Source organism: Copadichromis virginalis, linkage group LG17 (assembly GCF_057382275.1).
Source record: "Copadichromis virginalis isolate Kocher_CV1m ecotype Utaka linkage group LG17, C_Virginalis_male_GT1.1, whole genome shotgun sequence".
Classification (NCBI taxonomy): domain Eukaryota; kingdom Metazoa; phylum Chordata; class Actinopteri; order Cichliformes; family Cichlidae; genus Copadichromis; species Copadichromis virginalis.
Window position 1 is genome coordinate 21,649,372 of NC_140634.1, and position 15,607 is coordinate 21,664,978.

General features: G+C 42.9%; 1 protein-coding gene across 23 annotated transcripts in view; it reads right to left on the reverse strand.

Annotated features, from left to right (window-relative positions):
- Positions 1-438: 438 nt before the first annotated feature.
- The window catches only part of celf2 (cugbp, Elav-like family member 2), a 236,154-nt gene continuing 220,985 nt past the window's right edge, over positions 439-15,607 (reverse strand). For 4 of the 23 annotated variants that reach the window (XM_085437527.1, XM_085437529.1, XM_085437534.1 and 1 more), the window contains 5 exons: positions 10,340-10,465; positions 7,633-7,812; positions 5,106-5,249; positions 2,561-2,733; positions 439-487 (listed from right to left, as the gene is read on the reverse strand). In XM_085437527.1, coding sequence (XP_085293653.1) covers positions 2,606-2,733; positions 5,106-5,249; positions 7,633-7,812; positions 10,340-10,465 — 578 coding nt within the window. In that variant the 3' untranslated portion in view covers positions 439-487; positions 2,561-2,605. Of the gene's footprint in view, positions 488-2,560; positions 2,734-5,105; positions 5,250-7,632; positions 7,831-10,339; positions 10,469-13,609; positions 13,745-15,607 lie in introns of all 23 variants that reach the window. The other 19 variants (XM_085437512.1, XM_085437520.1, XM_085437523.1 and 16 more) reach the window with 11 other exon arrangements.

Genomic DNA, 15,607 nt, shown 5'->3' on the forward strand with positions numbered 1-15,607 from the left:
AAATCTCAGTCTTTTTTTTTTGTTGTTTTTCATACGAATGCAGCTTGTTGTTGTTCACATTGATTCATTTACCCACACCTCCCTTATCGCCTCCCTCCCTCCCTCCCTGAAACCCTCCCGGAAAACAGATCCAAATGAGGTCACATGCAAAAAAACAAAAAAAAAAAACAACAACCAAAAACAAAACAACAAAAAAACATAAAAAGACCAAAAAGCAAACAAAAAAAAAAGTCCAAAAGAGCTAAAAGTTCAAAAAAGGTCAGTAGACGGCGGTGGCGGAGGAGGAGGAGAACCAGGTTATGATCAGGTGAGCTCGGAAAAGACATCAGAAAAAACAATGACGGGGGAGGAGGAGGAGGACGATGGCACTTTTTTTTTGGTGGGTATTTTTTGTTTGTTTGTTTTTGTTTAAAGTTTTGTGTTTTTTTCGACACCACGGAGACATGCTAGGCAAACGATGAGCTAACAGGCATGGAGATGGGTTGTTCTAAAAGGGGGAAAGAAAAAACGGGAGAGGAGAGAGTTACACACAGAGAGCCAGAGCACCACACCACTACAGCATTTCTTTTTTTATGTAAAAAAATAAAATAAAATGAAAAATAATTAAATAAAGGAGAAACAACAACAACAAACAGCAAACAACAACAAACGAACAACAATGCAAAACAGCAGAACAGCAACACCACTCACTGATTTCATCTGCAAATATTTTAGCTTTAAATCTGTTTTTTCTTGGGTTTTTTTAGTAATATAAAATGATATTGATGTTTCAAGTCTATATACTAACAAGCAACAACACACGTTCACTCATTCGTACGTACGCGCACACACAAAAAACAACAAGAAATAAACAAAGGAGCACCCAAAGCGCTATCCATCAGATCCCGGATGGATGTTCATTTGGGAGAATTTTTTTTTTTTAAGACGGGGAACGGGTGGGGAGGTTCTTTTAACTCGTTCCTTTCTGCTTTCAGATCTTTGTAAAAGTCGGCAGGTAAAGGAGGGGCTACGAACAAACAAAAAAACACTCAAAACAAACAAAAAAACCACTCAAAACAAACAAAAAAATTATGAAATTTAAAAAAAAACGCAAGGAAAAAGGTTGAAATTCGACAAGTGAAAGAAGTAGTCCCACTATGGATGGAGAGAGGGAGAGAGTGGTAATAAGAGAGAGAGATGGATGGATAGATGGGTGGGTGGGTGAACAGCACAGAGAGGAGTGTGGTGGTGGTGGTGCTGGTGGGAGGGGCGTCGAATGGCGGCGAAATGTTTTGGTGACTGTGGTTTTCTGCACTAAAAAAAAACACCAAAAAAACACCAGAGAACCCAATTCCACGAGACTTCTCCACAAGGGTCTACTTTATAATGATGCTGTATACTTTATAGGAGTCCAATAACTTAACGATAGGCAATAAATAAAATCCTTTTTCTTTTAAATCTGAGGCAGTAAAAATGCTGTATAAAAATAGAACTGCTTTTTTTACAAATAAAATTTACAGGCCTGTGGCTTTCTGTACTTTGAATTATTTTTTTTTAATCTTTCAAACAAACATCAAGTATTTTCAGTTTACCCCCTTAACCCATAAACTCTTTTATTATTAGTAGTAGTAATAGCATTGTCATAGCCTTCATCAAATTCTGGATGTTATTTTGAAAATGCTCTACATGCTGTAATATCTCTTTCACAACAAAGACCAATGTGATCTGACCCAGAAATGTGTTTACTAATTATTCATTTTTACCTTTGAGAAATAAAAAAATTCTTCTTTTTTTTAAATTTTCACATAAATAAAAGCTGGAGTATGCGTGTTTGTTTTCCTTCCTGCGGCGGTAGACTGTAACTGTACGGCAGGTTGATGTTACCACTGACTATACTGTAAAAGAGGCCACTAAAAGTTTTGCAGCCTTTGCTCCCGGGTTGCCAGCAGGCGTAGAGGGGTTTTTGGAGAAGCAGCGGCGGCCTGCAACCAACACCGCGGAGGTCAAAGGTCGAATGTGCATATCGGCGTGCGCGTCAAAATTTTTTTTTTAAAAAGTAGTAAAAAAAAAAAAAAAAAAAGTAATAATGAACCATTCACCAGGCCTCAGGTTCATAATGAGAGAGAGGAAATAAAAAAATCTTCATGGCTCCTTTGTCTTTACGTCTGTCCTGAAAAAAGTATAAATAATCACCGAGAAAAGTTTTAAATACCTGCGAAGCAAAAAATCGGAAAAAAAAGCTACTTTCTTCCATTATTATTAAAAAAAAGAAAGAAAAAATTGCACAAAGTAATGGTGGTAATGGAAGCGTTCATGTGTGTCAAAAAAAACTGTAATAAATAATAATACTTGAACATAAGAGTCTCCAAAAAAGCAAGAAAAAAAAAGAAGGAAAAAAAAAAGAAAGAAAACAAGGCGTGTGTCTCCCTCAGGGTGGTTGTAGGTCGTCTCCCCCTCCCTCCCACATCCCCTCCCTTGAACCCTCACCCCCGAGTCCCTGTGTAGAGAGGTCGTGGCTCGGTTTGCTGTTTTTTTTTTCATTTTCATCATTTTTGTTGTTTTTTTCTGTGGGGGGACTTACCCTAGCAGTGCTAACATGGGGAGCAGATAGACCCTAGTGCTAAGATCAGTACGGTTTGCTGTCGTTCTTGGAGCGCTTCAGCTGCACCTTCAGCCGCTTCATGCCAATCTGGAAGCCGTTCATGGCCTGGATGGCTGCCTGTGCCGACACTGGATTGTCGTAGCTGACGAAGCCTGTGAGGGGGCGCAAGAGAAAAGTGGACGGTTAGAGGAAAAGTTAGAAGAAGGTCAGTTGTGAAGAAACTGTATTAAAATAACAACAAGAAGGCTTTTAAAACATTATTGAGTCAGACTTTCAGGCAGCCTAACATTGGCCTACTTCATCCCCAACCGGCCATGGCAGAAGGCTGCCCCTCCCTGAACCTGGTTGTGTGCTCGGTTTCTTCCTGTTAAAAGGGAGTTTTTCCTTCCCATTGTCACCAACTCTTTGTTTAAAAGTAGTCATCTGATTGTTGGGGTTTCTACCTAATGTTGTAGGGTCTTTTCCTTACAGTGTCAGTTGCCTTGAGGCAACTGTTGCTGTGATCTTACCTGCATAAATCCTACATCGCCTTGTTCTCAAGTTATCACATTCGATTTTCAGAAAACTTGCTCTGACCTTGAGATCGATGTCACTGATTTTAACTTGTGTGAGATTTTTACTAGATGCATCTATGGTATCAATTTAAAGCTACAGTGTCGCCTTGTTCTCGAGTTCTTGCATGACAAAAATACTTCACAAGGCATCCTTACCTTGTTTCTGGGTCTTTGATATGTTTAAAAACACTCCTGGTACACAATAAGACAAGATTAAACTGTAATGATGGCCTAAGGGATGTTCGTTCGTTGCATCAACAAAATAATAAGAGACTACAGCAACAAACAAACAAACAGATTGTAGGTAGCATTAAAGCACAGATTTACTTTGGCAAAGGCCACTTTTGATTAAAAAAGTAAAATTAAAGGTTTTGGTGCGGACTGTGGTATATACTAAGATTTATTTTTCTATCTTCTCCGCAAAAAGTCATTTTTGTTTACGCTAACGCTTCCCTTCCCCCTGTAATATCTGCAACCTCTGAAGCTGACAGTAAACTCCTCGTCTCGCTTGTCTCACATCCATCCCCGCAAACCATTTTCTGACAAGTATCAGACGGTAGTTTTTTCCTGGATCCATGCTTGATTTAGTTCTGTTTTCCTTAGTTGCTGCTTGTGGATTGGATATGTGTAATATTTAGGTTTTGATTTCCATACAAATGCAAATCTACACGGTATTTGCCCTGGATTTACTCTAGTATTTAAAAAAAAACACACACACAAAAACATACCAGTAAGGAAAACGTAAATCCAGATGGAAAGGAGGCACTGAATTCTTCTTTGTCAAGCTTTTCATGCAATTCCCTAACAGTTCCTTCTAAAGTTCCCTGGAAATAACTGTGTAAATATGAATTACTTATAGAAGATAGACACAATGGTTTGAGACGGCAACTCAAATTTGCACTTAGTTTACAGAGCTATTAAAGTATTACTAAGACTCATTCAAATCCAGGTAAATTCAGGTATTAGTGGGATGGCTCTTCTCTTGAATTGTCAGCAGTGTATGTTGGCGATTCATCTGCGTTACGTCAGGACTTATAATAATAAGTACCAAATGAATAACTTCCAGGAACTTTCTGAAGAACCTTGCCATGAATGTTTCTCTTTTCTTTGGTACTTGAAGCAAAGCACCACAAAAATAAAGGCTGATCCAATAAAAAATAATGTTCTTGGTAATAGCTCAGACATGTTCTGGAAACTGGCCATCGGAGGACAACCTCCCAGTGGAAAACTTGATCATTTTCGGCTTTATGAGCCGATTATGAGAGCCGGAAATCATCACTATTTTTAGCAGAAGTGTCTCCTGCCACATTTGTGTCATGTGGGAAGGATGGTAGAGTTGGGTAAAACTTTATAAATTGTCTATTTTTGATAAGCGCGAGGTTTCCTAATTGTTTGCTCTTTCAGGTACGTTGCTCAGCCAGATAAGATCTTATAGAAATCATTGCTCTGTAATTATTGCTTAAATATTGAAGTTACAGCTATTCAAAGTCTAACAAAACATTAGATGTGAGTGCAACAGTCATGTTGTACACTGACAGACTGTACATAAAAGATGGTTGTAGCCACCAACGTAGCTACAGACCAGCTCATTGTACCTTGTTTTAAAGCCTTGAAGTGGGCAATCTATTCATTGCTTTCTTTATGCTTACAAACTAAAATGTGATCCAATTCCAAGGTAGCCTTGCTCTGTGGCTTATTGTGTTTTTTTCTGGCCTTTTTTAACCCTAAACGCGACCATCATTTAGAAAATGAGCATCATGTTGTATTAAGTAAGAAATCTGTCCCTTCTGATATCAGAAGAAATGCAGATAAGGCACTTTGATACAACGTCCATCTTTTATGCACAGTCAGAACTTGCCGTCCTTCAGATTTGTTCCCTTCAACAACAACCCAGCCCCTGATTTATGACACAGTCAAGAAAAAGAAATAATTCCAGGCATTTGTGTGCGTTTTGGTTTTTGCTGCCGTACCGAAGCACTTGCTAAGGTTTGTCTGTTTGTCGATGAAGACTTTGGCAGAGACCACATTTCCGAAAGGCATGAACATCTGCAGTATGTCCTGGTCTCCAAACTCCTGGGGCAGGTGGTAGATGAACAGGTTGGCACCTTCAGGACCTGAGGTGGAGGAGGGGTGGGGGATATGCAGAGCAGATATGAGGTCAGTATAGTTTTTCCATTTAAGCAAACCTGCAGCAGAGGGAGCGCTGCACTGTGGCTGTCGTCATAGGAACTCGGCACAAGCACGCCGCTTCCCACAATGTCCCATGACCTTGGGTTTGTTATTGAATTTAAACAGCATTCTGCAATTGTATTGAAAATACAACAAAGATGAAAGCTTTTGGTTTTCAGCTAAATAATTATATTTTGGTTTGCTTCAAACAAAAGTAGTTCCCTATTCTTTTGCTTTTGATTTATTCATTCTCTCAGCCGCATGTAGTCTCTCTTAAGAGGGGTCATAGGGTGCCCTCCTACCCAGCCTCTATCGCACATTCTAATAATTCTAATAGGTCAGATCTCTCAGAATCATTTAATATGCTCTCCACAGCTAAATGAAGCAGCGAGGGAGCCCAGTGTTTGGCACATCTTTGTTCTCCCTGAGGGGTTTTGAACTCCTGGATGGACTGTCAAAGAAAGACAGCTTCTTTACAAATTTAGCTTCGCTGCAAGCCGAGATGAGAAGTGCACAAACAAACAGTATGTGGCTCTATTTGTTTTACTAGACATTTCATCATCTGGTTTGTATTCAGCGCTGTCGTCTAAAGCTTTTGGGTAAATTTAACTTCAGCTGCCAGGTTCTGTACGTCGGCGGCACTTTGCAGAAGCGCTGATGTGCAGGCTGACCAGTTTTCACATTTTCTCTCTCAGACGTTGTAATAAAAGTATTGATCAGAATCCAAGAGAGGTCTGATTAAACACTCCTTTTTTTTTGCTACAAAAACAATGTGAAATGAGTTATTATAAGTGAAATAAAGGACATAAAAATAGGTTTGGTCCAGTTGTAAAACAAGGAATTTGGTTTTAAGAGATGAGGATGAACTTTTTTATGAACTGAAATGTTGTTTAGTTTTAAAAGTAATTTTTTTTAAACTCTTTGCCCACGTTAGGACAACATTTGACTATTTTGCAATTATGAGTTTCAAACCTCAGAATATACACTAAGTTGCCAAAGGTATTCAGTCACTCATCCAAATGACTGAATTCAGGTGTTCCACTCCCCTCCCTGGCCACAGGTGCATAAAATCAAGCAACTAGGCGTCCAAACGGCTTCTACAAACACCTGTGAAAGAATTGGTCGCTCTCAGGAGCTCAGCATGGTACCATGATAAGATGACACCTATGCAACAAGTCAAACAAAGTGGAAGTGATTGGTAATGATAGCAACTCAGCCATGAAGTGCTAGACCATGTAAAATAACAGAGTGGGGTCAGCAGATGACGAGGCAGATGGTGCACAGAGGTCGCCAACTTTCCGCAGAGTCAGTCGCTACAGACCTCTAAACTTCATGTGGTCTTCAGATCAGCTCAAGAACGGTGCTTACAGAGCTTCATTGAATGGGTTTCCAAGGCCGAGCAGCTGCATCCAAGCCTGAGATCACACCTCTCTGTCTAACAATATGATGGATGACTCTAAGTTTGGCGGTTACCAGGGGAACGGTACTTGTCTGGGGGCGATTATGGCGTGGGATTGCTTTTAAGGAGTTGAGCCTCTCAGTTCCAGTGAAATGAACTCTTAATGCTTCAGCATACCAAGACATTTTGGGACAATTTCATGTCCCATCTTTGTATGAACAGTTTGGGTTGACCAACATGACTGCGCACCAGTGCACAAAAGCGAGGTCTACGAATACATGGATGAGCAAGGAGGTGTGGAAGAACTTGACTGCCTTGCACAAAGTCCTGACCTCAACCCGACACAGCTCACAAATGTGCTTGTTGAAGAATGGTCAGAAATTCTCACAAACACTCCCAAACATTGCGGAAAGCCTTCCCAGAAAAGCTGGAGCTGAGAATGAGATGTGAAGGCAGACAAGCGAATACGTTTGGCAACATAGTGTATCAAGAAAGTCGTGGTTTGACGACGATGAGAATAGTTTCCAGATTTCTCCACTAACATCTGATGCAAACCCTGCCACTTTGTTCTATCAGCAGGCGTGAACTATGACAGAAACCTTTCAGTTCAGAAAAGAGCTTCAAGGGCTACAACTAGTAGACTTTCAAGGGGTAAAGAGTTAAAAGGCCAATTTTTTATGTTTTTAGCACAGATTTTTATTACTTGATAAAAACTAACATTTTATCAGGACATTACACCACAACACTATAACTTTATAGAGTCTACTCGTGATTTCAGCGCTGAGTTTAAATGCCCGTTTGCTTTTTTGAAGAGCAAATCCTGGAGGAGACGCACGTTTAGGGGAAAAAAGTTGCTGCTGTAAACACTCTCAAATCTAACTCCCACTGAGCAGCACTGATGTGCAGACATACAGCCTTAGGCTACTGACCCTCTTTCTGGCTGCCGGCAGCCCCTTGCTGCTGCAGCAGGGACTGGCTGTAGAGGGTGGGCAGCGCTGCGGCGGCGTACTGCTGGATCCCTGAGTAAGCCTGCGTCAGCGCGTCCATGGTGCCTGCCGTCCCGTTGGTGAGCCCTGCGCCGCCCAGGCCTCCGTTTAGAGCCGCCATACCTGAGAGCATTTGAGCAACTTTACATAAAACCCAACAATAAAGAAAGAAGAGTGCACTTACTCATTAGCGCTCCCACTGAAGGTTGTGTTTTTTAACCACACATACACACACACACACACCCACAAGAACATACAGGACACGAGACACACAACACACAAACACCGACAGCTACGCTGGACCATACTGTAAATTGCACTCACATCGACACGCACACACACACACACGCACAAACAAACAGAGGACCAACCGTGTGACAAGAAAACACAAAGGACGAACACATACAAGCACAGGACACACACAGAGGATTCATTTAAACACGTTAAAGTATGAAGGAAGCTGATGACAGCCAGAGCTGCACGGGTATCTCGGAGTAAAAAGCATGCAGCGCTGCATGCACACACACAGAAACACACTCGGAGACCACAGCAGCGTCGACGGAACGACAAAAATAAATAAATAAAATAAAAAGAAGATGAAAAATTATCTTTCGCTTCATTCAAAGTGGCGTTGTTAAACAAATACTGGGGTGTGATCATGTGTGCTTTTCCTGCCCGTGACGGCTCTCTTTAGGGGTGAAGACAGGCACGCGGCGCGTAAAGGGTAGGCGGGGAGGGGAGGGGAGCGTGGCGATTTTAAAAAGTGAAGGAACACAGCAGTAACACTCATTAGCTGCATGTAACGGCTTAATATCACAACGGAGGGCAACTTGTCAGAGGGGGTCTGACACTGGCTCGGCGTCCTGTCGCCTCGCCGTCAGACACAGTGAAATAAATTATCACCGCGGCGCTCTGGATTATAGGTCACTCATTTATTCAGGAATAATTGCACCAGTGACCTTTGCAATTCAATTAAGGCCTAGATGTGTTTAAATGAGGGCGGTTGTTGGTGGTGGGTGGGTGAGTGGGAGGAAGGATGCGCTAAGAGGAGAGAAGGGTTAGTGAGGACAAAATGGGATGCAAAATGAAAGCGACCCATTCGGCTCAGAAGGACGAGCACGTGTGTGTGTGTGTGTGTTTAGACATGTTCTGTGTTTTTGTACCTGCGTGCGCTCGAGTAGACGCATATATAATTTACACAGCGGACACAGCTAGTCGAACCGAAGAGCGGTAAAGGTCAGGGGAGAATAATGTGGTGGAAGAGGCTGGTTGTACAGGATCTCTGCTGTCATAACAGCTCTGATTAAGATCCCAGCCCCGTCTCCCCGGAGGTCAAAGGCAGGACGCGCACCACACGGCTCGGCAGATGCCAGAACGCCACACAGGGCGGCCGTGCGGTCGATACGATCCACATGTGGAAAGAAACATGTGTGTGACTCGCTTAAACTTAAAATGGATTAATGAACCACCCAGCTGTGTTAATGCTTTGACAGCAAATTAGACTATTTTTTTTTTACTTCGAAGAAAGATAGCTTTTATTATTGGGACAAAAACAGCCTTTTTGGGCCCTCTTGTGCAACAAAATGATCAAATATTGTATTTCCTAGCGTGACAGCAGCCTGAAAAAAATTGCGGTTTCTCCTTTTGACATTTAAATGATCAAATTTGAGTTTGTTTTGTGTTAAATTCTAACACAACACATCTACCTTTTATATTTTTGGCATGAAATTGAAAAGATTTGTATTTACCAGCCAGGAAAATTGATAGAACTGCATTGTGAGGGTACAATTACAACATTTACATAACAGTAAATGTGAAATTGGCAGCTAACCAAAGGAAGAATTACAATTTTGGCCTTTAGCCCCCCCGTGCAACTTGTCCAAACCGCTTTGCGGAAACAACAGAAAACACAACAGTGACACAACAAATCCAACACGATGTGAAACGATGACACAGCGACAGCCTTTGTTAGGCAACGAGCAGCACGCCAACTACGCCAGGATGGCACACCGGCACTCTTACAGCAAGCACAACCCGGGACACAACCAGGAAGCGGATGAAGAGATGAGTGGAGGAATGGATGAAATATGTGTTGGCAGGTGATTTTATGCAGTAGCCGTCTTTAAAAGAGGAACAACCATTTATTTTTTAAGTCAAACTGAGACACAGAGAGACGACGGGAGGAACCAAACTCTGGGAATTTTAGCAAAAGCGGGAATACCGAAGCGTCACGCTGTCTTTTTTCTGTTTCAGAAGAAAGCCAAGTGATGCATGGTGATAGTCAGTTTCAACATTTCTGATATTTGTATACTTAGGAATAGCCGTTCGCATTAGAGTTGGACAAACGTATGGATTTTTGATATACTCGTTCTTCGTTCAATGAGATTAAATATTGATTTTCTTTGGCATGCATTTTACTCCTACTACCAAATCTGCACATTCTTGGTTCCAGCAGATTTAAATGCAGAGTTTGTTTAACGTACAAGTGAATCATTCAAAGTCATCAGAAACCCCATTTGAGTCAACCCCCCCGACAGCTGCGGCTACGTCTCTCTGCACTGACTCACAGGCTTTGCGGTTGTGATGTCGCCGTTGGTTGTGTATGATCAGAGGTGGAGGTGGAGTGGCTGATGGCAGGGTGAATACTCACTGTTAACGCTACCTGCTAGTGCATTAATGTTGTTCAGGCCCACAGTTGCTCCTGCCAGGCCCTGCAGGGTGCCCAGAGAGGTCAGAGAGTTCATGGCGCCAGCGTTGGAGCTGGCTGTGGTGCCCGCTGCTGGGGGAAGAGGAGGAGGAGAAGGAGGAGGAGGAGGGATAAGGACAGAGGTGAAGAGGGAGAATAGGAGACAAAAGAAGTGGACATGTTACATAAACATATAGAAAACAAAGCAACAAGGTTCCTTGTGTAGAGGTTCAGGCTTTTGCATAGCTTGATCTTCATTTAAAGCAAACAGTAAGTGCTCCATTGTAGCAAATTAGCATCAGCTTTTGGTGCATTTATCACAGACAGTGATGACAAAGAATTTGGAAAGAGATGTGCTACACAGACCAAAGGGAGCTGGCTCAGATTACTTCCTGTAAGTTCATCTCTTTAATGGCTGCACGCTTCAGTTTCTTGAAACTTGGTGGCAAGCTGAATCACAATAATCGGTCATTACTGAGCCTAAACATTTACTACTTCTAGACATGAACTACATAGAGTAAAAGGTAAAAAACAACAACAAAAAAACAGGCACTGGTTTGGCATCAAGAGACTAAAAATGCTGTCCAGTTCAGGCTTTGTCTCTCCCAAAAAACGTGAAATGGATACGCATGCAGAAGTTGCATTATCAGCAGGTAATGTGTGTGTGTGAGTGAGCGATGAACCAAACTTCTAAAACAAAGCTTTAATTTGATCCCCACTTGAGAGAAAAACGTTTTGCCCCACAATGTGCAACCTGGGGCTGAAGAAGCTGCTGAAATTCTTTAGTCTAACTAAAAAACTACAATAACCTAAAACTAACATTTGGAAATTGGACTTGCCAGGACAGAATGCTTGTTAGACATGTCGGGCTCCTCGTGCTGTAGTGTCTCCTGAAGGGCTCAATTTCCTGCTTTGACAGCATATTAAAACTTGGCTTCAGCTCCTTCACAGTGCGTTCTCTACACTGCAGCTTTTTGCTAGCAGTAGGAACTGACAAGGAGGCACCTTCATGTAATGCAAATCAGTGACGAGGAAGGAGCTGTGGCTTGATTGTCCTTCGTTTTTTTCTTCTTCTGTCTTTTAGAGGAATTAATATGACTAACTTATTCATGCAAATGCAGGTTTGCAGATGTTTCTGTGCATATTTTTTTTTCTCAATTTGAGACCGAGACTCCTTTCTTCAACGGGCAAAGAGAAAAAAGCTTTGTGAGCTCGTGGCGACGATGAATGCCGAGAGGCTGATGGAGAAATCACTTCACAATTTGTTTATCTCTCGAGTTCAGCCAGTGTGAATGGAGAAAAGGGAGCATCTCTCTGACAAGAAGCACCACGGTTCAAGGCAGAAAAGATCTTAATAAAACCAATTCTCCTCATAGTTGCACCGTTCCTTTATGAGTGTTTGATCTGATGCTATACTGATGCTTAAACATGCTACAAGTGGCACCTTTATTTAACCTTTACCAAACAAGCAGTGGCACCTTGACCTTAAATATATTAATCTATAGAAGTGTATGGAGATGATAACAGAATTCTGCATGGTATGTTGTGCACCAAAGCAAGTATACTGCAGGATTGCTGCAATCGAGGTAATGCTGTAAGAGCATTACATAAACATAAGGACAATCCAAAGAAGCACAGATATGCACAGAATGCATATAACAGTCAAACCTCAGAAATGTGGACTATAATTAAATGACTTTTCCCTGGTTTTATTTTAAATCAACTGAAACACACAAAAACAGCCAACGGGCGATGGATGAATAGACCACAGCTGGACGCAAACTCACGCACACATACACCTGAACACGCAGTGATGGCAAATGTGTGGACAAACTGGTGGACAGGTAGGATGGGGTGGGTAGGGAAATGTGGTGCACAAAGCCTTCGATCTCATTCTGCTTAGAACAAAAACAATTTCTTAAAAAAGTATTAATTTACCCTTGTTTTCATGAAAGCGATGCCAACAAAGCAGGACTGCGGCTGAACACGTTAAGAAATGTTGCGGTAAAAGGAAGCGTAATGTCAGCACACGGCCTGTCTCCATGCAGAACTGTCTATATTTATCAAAACTGGCGTGACGTTTTCAGTTTCATGCAGTATATGCCGCCACTCATTCACAAAGAGCGGCTCAGCCTGAGTGCGTACTATTCAAGGTTGGACTGACATTCAGAGAGAGAGAGAAGAAGAAGAAGAAGAAGAAGAAGGAGGGAGACACAGGTGGGAATAAAAGAGAGAAGGTGAAAAGTATGGCGAGAACGAGACGAGAACGGGCGTTCACGCCAAGCGCAGATCAGCTCGGTGAAGGCAGGAAGTGGGATGAAGAGGCGCAAGTGTTAACGAGGGAGGAGACGGGGGGTGCGTATGGGAGGAGGGGGGTAGTTTTTCATATTCATGCTCTGTTGGGAGTGCGCACCAAAAGAGACAGCAAAACCACGGCTGCTGGAGCGAGGCCGAGCCGACATGAGAGGGGAGGATGACGGAGCAGAAACAGGGAGCTTGTCAAAAGCGGGGCAGCAGGAAAAGACGAGGGCAACGAGAAGGAACACAAGGAGAGGAGAGGAGAGGAGGAGGGGCAGCGCGAGTGAGAATGAAGAAGAGGTAGGAGGGGGGAGTCTGAAGGTGATGATATTTAACCTTAGCCGGGTTCAGGAGGTTTTTAAAACCCACAGCTATGAACACAGAAACAACACAAACAAACGCCGTCCGCTGGGAAAGAAAACCAGTCTGCTGCTCTAAAAAGTTTCTATAATGTCTCCAGAGCTGGTGAGGTGAGGCATGAACAAAGAAATCGACCAAAAATAGGACGGAAGAAACACACATAGGTCTAAACCTGACGGGAACACTTAAGCACGAAAACGCACATACATGCGCGCGCACCATGGACAGCGCATGTGTATCACAGGATGGCATGGCTGTGGGGCGACATGGTGAGGGAGGTGAGGCAGGCAGGCAGCGGGTGAGTAACACAGCATGGTGTCTGTCTTGATATGAAGGTGGACACACACACATACACACACACCATGGGAATGTGCCAGAAAGAAGGTCAACAACACTGACGGGGATCCAAACAATGAGGATGTTTCGGCAGTAATGGTGTCGGTGATGATGCGGCGGGGATCGTGGGACGACAACAGTGGCAATGGTAACGATGGAGAGCGAAGGACGCAGGCAGGCGTCGGGCCCTCCACCCTCCCCCGGCGCTGGACCCCCCAACCTGAGTGGCTGTGGCGTTACCTGGGCTGGCCAACGCTCCCAGGGAGGCGGCGTTGGAGGACAGGGGGTTTGCGGTGGAGGGGCTGGCTGAGTTTTGGGCCGCCGCCGCTGCCGCCGCTAAAGTGGCCAGGTTCTGCAACTGCAGAGCACTCATACCTGGAGAGAGGAGCCAGAGAGGGTGGTGTCAAACCTGGGGCTGAGGCGTGGCTGGGTCGCCTGGCTGGACCGGGACAGCGTACCAGAGGACAGCACTGAACACACGTTAGCTGCTGGGCGTCCGGAGGTGTACAGCAGTGGAGTGTGTGGATATCCTGCACATGTAAACCTTGAAATGCTCTTTATTTGAGGTCTTTGTGAAGAATCTGTAGCGTGTGCAGGCAAACACTACAGAAGCTGATTTTGCTAATAAGTCCCCAAAGTGTCTGAATCAGTAAAAAGCAGCTGTTGCAGTGTTTTAGGTTTGGCGCGTTTCTCTGAGGCGGAGCTGCTCCGGAGGAAGAAATCATCTCAGCGATTTAGTTAATGTTATATATTTTTTTATATTCAAGAAGCATTAAAGCTCAGCGGAGAGGGCTCAGACAATGCAGGAGGAAACTAACCTTCCTACAGTGCTTATATGGGCTTTTTAGCCAATTATACCACTTTAGATTCAACAAGAGCTCCGAGTCTGCTCAGCTAACTCATGCTTCTATAAATAAATGTCTGCCAGCTCAACAAAGACCATCACATCTATATCACAGGGTAATGATGGGAGCTTTTATGATATTGTAGTTCAGAGGATGAAACTAAAGGGCACCACACATTGGAACTGGCCTATATCGGCCTTGTTGACTGATGTCAACCTGTACCAGTTTGTTTGATAGTTTGCAGGTATCAAGGTGCAGATGTGGAAAAAGCCCATAAAACTCTTACGTTTATGCAAAAAACAGAACACAAAACTATTTTTGCACCAGCAAATTGCCAAAATGCCATTTAAACGATCAAAATAGGCACTTAATGTGAGAGTCAATGAATCCTTAAAAGCTAAAAGTTCAGTTTTTAAGTAAATTAGTAAACATGACACTGAATTGAGTTAAGGGCCAAAGAAAGACTAAACATATGGGTGTATTCATATCAGCTGGGCTCAGAGACTTCAAATATAAAAATCTGGATGAAGTCCCATCATCCTCCTGAGGCTGGAGCTCTTGTTGGGACCTATTTTTAATTTTTCCGAGCTATTTGGGATTAGGTGGACCATCGTCTTTCAAATAATGTTTAAAAAGTACAACCTTGCATGGGGACAGTGGGTTTATGGTACATTATAAATTCATCATTGTCACAAGGTACAAAACACTTCGAATTTATAGAAAAGCATAAATATAATGACCCCGTGTGAGGATGTGTGAGGGTCTCAGGAGGGTTAAGAAGTAGAAAACAAGAGGAGACACGTTGCTTATACTCTTATGCTTATACTGTCAATGAAAAGAAGCCCCTGCTTTATTTTATATTCACTGTAACTAAGAGTGGGACCAGAATTGAGAAAATTATCATCATGTTTTATTAAATTTGACTTACGGCTCAGTCACAGTAGAGGGAAAAATGAGGACCGCAAACTCACTGCGGCTACGGAAAATCTGGGAATTTGGTGACTGAGTTCAAGCAGTTGTTGGAATCAACTGGTCGCCCAGATGTGCAACATGCTCACCCTCTGGTGGGAGGTAACTGGTCTCCAAATGATCATGGTCTGATTGAACTGACTGCATTCGCTTTAAAGGTGTGGAAATAACTGTCATCTAATATAGCCGATCGTCAACATGTTGCAATCAATCTGAGTCAGTCTGTGCAACTTGCCTGCAATATATATATATTTTTTGCAGTAGTGGACTCTTAAGGTAAGGTTACTGAGCGCCTACGTCATCGCGCAGTTGAATCACCGTCCTTGAGCAACTACGTCACTATATCTGGAACCATTTCTGTTTCTCCAAGGTTCAGTAGTTAATGTGACTTTCTCTGAATGCAAGTGGCAAGATTGCAATTTTA